General features: G+C 38.6%; 1 protein-coding gene across 1 annotated transcript; it reads left to right on the top strand.

Annotated features, from left to right (window-relative positions):
* Positions 1 to 5769: 5769 nt before the first annotated feature.
* LOC134748473 (uncharacterized) lies at positions 5770 to 7062 on the top strand. Its single transcript, XM_063683274.1, has one exon. The coding sequence runs from the start codon at positions 5894 to 5896 to the stop codon at positions 6470 to 6472; it is 579 nt and encodes a 192-aa protein (XP_063539344.1). The 5' UTR covers positions 5770 to 5893; the 3' UTR covers positions 6473 to 7062.
* The last annotated feature ends 722 nt before the right edge of the window (positions 7063 to 7784 follow it).

Here is a 7784-nt window from a genome sequence, read left to right as displayed (position 1 = left end):
TAGATTTAAGAGCATGTATGATGTATTATCTGTTGGTAATCCTAAATAAAGAAAATGAAAATGAACTAAGCCACCAAAACCTCATCCATAGCAAGCTAATCTTTCCACCATATGGGTTTAGTGGACCCTAGCGACATCTACAGTAAGAGTGTTACACTTCTTAAATGGCCACCGGAGTTCCAAGTAATTCACCATCAGTTACGATGTGCTAGGTAATTAACATTAACATTACCCATACTAAATATTAATAAAAAAAAAAACTATGTTTCTACAATTCTAGTAAGTACCTACAAAATTTTATTTTAGGTACTATACTACAATAAGTAAATCTAATCTAAAGACTTTCTGGTCCAAACTAGTGCTTGACCAAACTCATCATGATATCGATAATTTGAATATGTAGATTAATTACCTTTTTTGGGTCTTCCTTTATTTGCAAACCTCTCTTTACCCAGGACACAGAAATTAAGCACGCTTAGACTACAGGAAATCCGTAATGGGCATTAATTTATGTACACCCAGCTGCAAAAATTGCAAAAGTGCATACCTATTTAATGAATTAATTAAATTCATAAATTGGGTGTGCACTTATGCAGCTCGCTGTGCATTTCTTGTCATTGGGATTAAATAAAACAGGCACTTAAACGATAAGACAATTTTATTTTAACATATTATCAATCTTATCGAACATCTGTTCGTGTCAGAACGATCTTTAGGTTTAATTATTATGAAAATAACCGGCCATCACGTGCAGCACACACACGTCAGATAAATAAAGGAACATTATCTGATCTTATCTTTATTAGTGACAAGATGCTATTTTCGGTATCAAACTCCGTAGCGTCGTAGGTAGGTATATTATCAGCAGCCTGCGACGTATGTTCCTTTATTACTTTAAGTTACTTTTAAGCCCTGTTGATTGTGACAAATTAGAATTTAGAAGCAGCGCCATCATTGTCTTGAATTAATTATTTTTTGTTTTTAATTAGGCTAAGTGTTATAACAAAATATTATTGGGTATACACTATGGCAAAAAATAAGTGCATTCCCGTTGTCAGGGAGGTTTTGGGATTATACTGAGCAATTAACTTTTACTATGGGACCAACCTCGAAATCGCGAAAAAATATTTGGTTGTTTCATACATTTTGGCTGGTCTGTTTTTTATTCCAGGGGATAGTAAATTTCTTTTTCGCGATTTCGTGGTTGGTCCCATAGTAAAAGTTGCTCAGTGTGATCCCAAAACCTCCCTGGCAACGGGAATGCACTTATTTTTAGCTCCTTGTATAGATTATGCTGACTGATATCTTTGTAATTTAATATGCTGAAATATATAAGTTCCAATCTTTTAATTAGACGATAGACAGTGTTCCGTAGTCCGACCGTCCGACCGGTCGGACTTTAATTACCTGAACTTAAAGAATCAAATGAAACAAAACAAAGTTTGACACAGTTTGTGACAATTGTGACGTGCGAGCGTTTTGTTTTCGCTAATCATTTTGCTTGTTAATTATGCGTCAGCCTAATTTAAGCTGTTGTTGTCGGTGGATTTGTCGCATACGCGTTTCCACCAACTAACTAATAAGGCGCCCCTTATTAGTTACATATATGGGGCATTTTCTATGAAAAGGGACCTTATTGTCGATGGCGCTAACGCCGCCCAGCGTCGCGCGGCATTGTATTTATATCGGAGCATCGTTAATAGTGGCGTAAGCGCCATCGACAATAAGGTTCCTTTTTATAGAAAATACCACATATGTAGTAGGTGGAACTAGAAACGCATATGGGACAAACTTGGGCGTGTGAAACTATCTACTCTACTAGTAATGATTATGAAAACAATGATAAAGATAGTTTATTCTTCAATTTACAAAGCAATTGTGAATGTTAAAATAACTATTTGTTATGCAACTATAGAATTTTAATGAAAAATTTCTACTACTGAGAACAATGAAAAAGATGAATGAATGATGATTGATTGCGAGTGACTAAAAACACGTGAGTGAAACCGCTATGTTAGTTAAACAATGAAATTGCCAGAATTTGATATAGAATATTATATGTAACACATTAAATGTATTAACACTCAATTTCTCAAAGTAATCGCGTCACCATTTCTCACGTCACCAACAAAAGACACGTCTTTTGTGCCATTAATGCTTGATGCTTTGCATACAATTACTGGAATTGAACCTGCGACCTGCATTGTCAGGCCCCTAGCATTGTCAGCATGGAAGTTTGTTGAATATGCTTTCGGGACTGTGAACCTTAATGTGTGTCCGTACTTGAGTGGCATAAAAAAATTAATAAATGATGTAGACGTCGCTTCAATACGCAATATACTTCTTTAAAAAAAAGTATATTGTACCTTAGTCTATTACCTAGAACACAATAGCCCTGTAGGGCACAAAACAATCCGCACAATAGTAGTAATACTGGAGATTTTTCATTCGTTGCTAATTTCGTTGAAGAATAAATTACCTAATGTACCTATCGTAAAAAATGTAAGTAAACAGATTTTAAGAAGAAAATGTTACGTGTTAAGAGTTAAGAGTCTTAAGATAAGGCGCTTAAATGGACGAGTCATACGAAGTGCAAACTGCAAAGTTCTATAAGAATATTTAAATTTATCTGTGTTATTTATGATCAAATTTTACATAGTTTTCTGTAGTCATTTTAATATTTAATATTTCAGTGAATAATTTTTGTTTGCAGTAACTGTATGTTATTTTTTGTTTTACCATACTTACTTATGTTCCGGTGTTTAAAACAATGTAGTTTGTGAAGAAGTGAATAAGCGAACATAACCAATTTGTAGAGATGGGTACTTACTAAAGGATAAGATAAGTAGGTCTACTAAACATACGGAATGTAGATACTTTAATGGACCAGTAGGTAACACAACGTTTATCCTTACACATTTAGTTTAGATCACGTTATATTATTACAGTTCTAAGTCCTTTCGCCCATTAAACTCGATGAAACCTTTTACGTTTAATGGGACAGAACAGTAGGGACTTCTACACACCCCCGATCCTACAATTACGGCGGCATATTGTTCGAAAAGCAATTATTTTCGTCACAAGAGGGTACAGTCGGTCATTGTTCCGTGCAACGGGTATTATTCCATAAGTTTACCTACCTTAAAGAAACCAGTATAAATAGGCCCAAAGTTCAGTGACATTTGTATGCATTTAGGGATCACATCGATATTGGGTCTTGGGTAGGAAAGCAATAATAGCTGAGCACTGTACTTAAATTAGAAGACCCCCGGAGCTTACCAGGGTAAGGTTTCTGTCGAGTATAATGCACATTTTATATTGAATGCACTCGGGCAATAAAAACGAGTATACTTTATGAAGAATTTCTCTTTAGTGTTCCCGCTTTTATTTCGCTTGTAAAAGATTTCTTAGGAAATTGCGTCAGTTTCCATTTTTCATACTTGAATTCTACTTACCTATTTATAGCACCGTAAACCCAGCCAAACAATAGGCCAAGCTGAGAATTATTAATTTAATGTGTGATGAAAACGACAACCTTTAGCTAAACATAAATAAGCCCCATTTAGACTGTTCAAGAACTTGCATGTAATATTAAATTAAATACATTGCTAACTTCAGAGTACAATTAATTTAGTCGATCGATCAAATACCGCAATGAACGAAAATCGCATGCGAGTTCGAGACTCGTCTAATTTGAGGCTTTACTTGTAAATGTCATTTAGTCATTTAGTCATTTAGTCATTTAGTCATTTATTCAATATTGCATTGTCATGTACATAATAAGGTGTTACATTTTATATAGCCAGTTCATGACACCCTGTAAGGGCACACAATAGTACAGTTTTTCTATTCTATTAATTCTAATCTACATATTGTAATTAAGGTAACATAATAAAATTAACATATTAGCGTATCAGTGGTGTATTAGTTAGTCTCATAAATTGATTTAGTAACTTCAACAATAGCAACGTCAACAATGTGTCTTCGTAAGAAGAATTTATGTATATTAAGACTCACTTATTGAAATGACCTTCCTAAATATGCATTGGTTTGTTATTTATTACAATTTTGCGGGGACTGAACCGATATACATATACAAATGTACTACGAAATAGCTGTGTAGCTAAATATGGGTATTATTCAACATTTTTCTTTCAGCTTGTTCCAGCGGAACCAAACTTTTTAAAAACACAATTTGTTACCTGTCAGAGAACTGAACTGGCAGACTAACTTTAATCCGGCCAACTGAAGCGTAACACTTCTATTCAATTTTAAATCGAAATACGTCTTTCTGTATACGACGAAGTTCTTCCACAGTTGCTATCTTATGTATGTATACAGGCTTTTCTTTAAGGTATTGTAGTACCTGTGTATTGGATTAATTGCATGTAAAAAATACGCAAGTAAATAAACGGGTTAGCAGTGAATGACAAGCACGTTATTTTGTGTATTAGCAAATAATTATTGGATTTCCGCAAAAACGCCTAAATTCTATTATATATAAGGGATATCTTCCACGCAAACACAAAAACAAAATATATGTTACCAAAGTTCCGGATCTCTTCCAGTTAACCTTTGAGCAATAAGAAAAATACTATCATTACTTACCTGATTTTATTGTTTACTAGGTACAAGCTAGCTTGTAAATTGCAGGTAATGTTAATTATATACCGGCTTTTCTATATCGTAGCATTACATTGCATTTTATTGTTTTGATAACGCCTCAAGAATTCTGGCAAGTGTACTCGCATCCAGGCCAAAAATGTAAAAAAAAAACTGGGAAGTGCATGTTCCTTGAATCCGTCGGCGGCCATTTCCTACATAACCTCATTGAGTGTAGTCAGCTGTTTGACATTCTGCACTGCGCACGTAAGGAGTCGAGGCTGGGGCTGCCAGGCGTGAGGATTTTTCCGGAGAATATTAATATTATTTTAAGTAAGCAATTGGGAATGCTGTTTAAATAAAAATGTAAAAGGTTGATTATCATCTTACGATTATCTTAGTTGCAAGTGTTGCAACCTGCTACAGTACGGAATACGGATGTGTTTGTCGTTCTCGTCTGACCTACGTGATAAAACGGTGTCTATCCCGCGGCCCGCGGCGTTAAAAAGTGATAGTTATGTTATCATGTGGATAAAGCCATCCATAATACTCCTGTACTGTACTATTTTGAAAAATCTCAGAATCTCTGAAATTTGTAAAATTTCCTATGACCAATTTTCCAAACTAAAAACTTACTTTAATTCCGTTTAAACATTTCTAAGTTTCAAAATATTTATCAGTACGGTTTTTACTCACTATTATATTTTGAAATATGTCTCACGATAGTTTGTGCGATTTCTAAGTTTAAGAAAACTTTCCCAATTGGGTGTACCTATAAAACATATATGTGGACGTTTTTCAGAATGAGGTAAAAATCTCTCAGAAAATCGGAATATGCGAGATATTTCGAAAATCAAAAATATTCCAATTGCATTTCAAATTCTTTCTGAAGTATAATTTGAAATTACTTTAGGGTCTACTTTTAGAGAATTTACCTCTTTGTACAAGGCTGATGCACTATGCAGTCTGTTTTGTAATAAATAAATAAAATCATTTATTTCGACCAACTAAATAAATACAGACTATAGTTTTAAAGATTAATCAGAAAATTCCCAACTATTTTACAAAGATTATTTAGAGTAGTACCCTGGTAACCCTAGTCTCGTTTATCGATTTGTCGATAGTCCCGGGCTAGACGGGGGCCTCGCACTAGCAGGGGGCGCGGCCAGCGCGGGGCGCGGGGCGCGCAGGCGCGGCAGCCGCCAGTCTCGCGCCGAGCGCCCTCCGACGCGCACGTCCGCGCGCCCGCTCGCCGCAGTCAGCTGATCGGCCACATGCCGTGAGTCCCGTCATGACGGGCTACGCCCGCAGCGAGGCCGAGTTCGCCGCCGGCTACCGGCGCGACGCACGGCCCGCCTCGCTCGCCCCCAAGGATTACTCGGTGCCTTTACACGTAGACTGCAGTATCGAATACGAGCTTCCCGACTGTGCCAAGCCGCCGCAGGGCGTGAAGATAGAGCCGCTGCTCATGATCCACCCCTCGCATTTCCGGAGGCTCGAGAGTTTGCGGCGGGTGCCGTTCGTGAACAACCTGCCGCGGGATGCGGTTCATGCGGTGACCGCTAGTGTGGCGGCGGCGGCGCCGGCGAGGCGCATGGCGCGGCCGCCGCGGCGCTGCTGCCGCGCGGCGCCGGCGCCCGCCGTGCCGCCGCCGGCGCCCGCGACCGCGGCACGAGCCAGGGCCGTCGCCGTCGAGGAGCCGGCGCCCTGCTACCGCTTCGACAGCTACGCGCTGGAGGCCGGCAAGCTGAGCCGCGCGCGGCTGAAGGCGCACCCCTACTTGCCGGTGGACTGTGATATGGCGCGGCTGCCCGCGCCCTACGAGCGCTTCGACAAGCGCGCGCTGCAGCAGCTCCCGATCTACATGTAGCCGCTCCGGCCCCTGTGATGTTCCCTTGTATAGTTTAGTGATAAGTGTCGTGTCGAGAACGAACCATACCAAATAGTACCTATGTACGTTATTGTTTAAACGTTGATTTGTTGTGTTTGCCGGACGGTTGCGGACCGCCGCCCGCGGACGGTGCCCGCGAACGTATTTATTCGCAAAACTGATGCTTCATGATTAAATTATTGTACCGTCGCCGATTCGTTGCGTAATTCTGTATAAGATATCATATCGATAATTATATGTTCAAAAATTGTATTATAATGAATATGTACCTATAGAGTAAAAAATGAAAAGTGAGAAAAATATTACGAATAAAAACTAGGAATAGTTATGTTTTGGAATAGTTGAGTTCTAGAACAGTCCCGAGTGGCACTAGGAACGTATCTCTCTCATTTGTAAGCAGTTATGTTTGTTGAAATTATATATAAAGAGTCCTCTGAAGAATAGTCTGATTAACAAATATTCGGCATGTAAAAGTCTTTATAAAACGCTTACCTAGCATATCATAGTATTATATTGTGTCATAGTCCAATGCCAAAAATATAACTATCTTTTTACAAAAATCCCTAAAACATCGTTTTATTTCGCGGTGTGCCCGTGTGTGTGTGTCAGTGCCCCTGGATTGCCTCCATCTTGGATTGGGAGTGAAGACGTAAGTATGCCAGACTGCTTTGCACATAAGTCGTCCTGGTCAGGTATATCACAGACATTACGATGTCACGATGTTAGAGGGTCAATACTTGGACTGCCAAACAGCAAAAAAAATTACTCACGACAAACACTGTTGCACAAAATTATTGTAATGAGTTACGAGATTTAAAAAAAACTACATAGAGATGTCTTTTCATAGGATTATTCCTGGTACGATAATACGGGAAATATTTTTGAACAGAAAATGTTTCCGTAAACAGTACACATTATACACAAGTTAGTGTACACTACATCTCTAGCTGTTTGGTGAACTAAGTAGCACAAAAACTACGATTTTAAAAGATCAGATGCCATCAACCGTCGTTGTGAAACAAAATGGTGGTCTTAATTACTTCCAAAAGTCGTTAGACGAAAAGAAATAAAAATGTATTTTGTATTTAGCAGTATCCGCATTCATTGACTTCTCGGAATGAGGAAATGGGTATTTAAAAGATCACGGGAAGTTTCAGATTATCATTTTTCCGCAACGCCAAGACGACACGGACGCGGACGGCATCGGCACTAAAACTCGATCTGCTTTATAATGGCGAAGGCCTATGCTAGCGTTCGTGATAAAGACCAGACAGATCATTTATCTCTCCCC

Source organism: Cydia strobilella, chromosome 16 (assembly GCF_947568885.1).
Source record: "Cydia strobilella chromosome 16, ilCydStro3.1, whole genome shotgun sequence".
NCBI lineage: Eukaryota > Metazoa > Arthropoda > Insecta > Lepidoptera > Tortricidae > Cydia > Cydia strobilella.
Note: the sequence above shows the minus strand (reverse complement) of the source record. Positions and strands in the feature narration are given on the sequence as shown.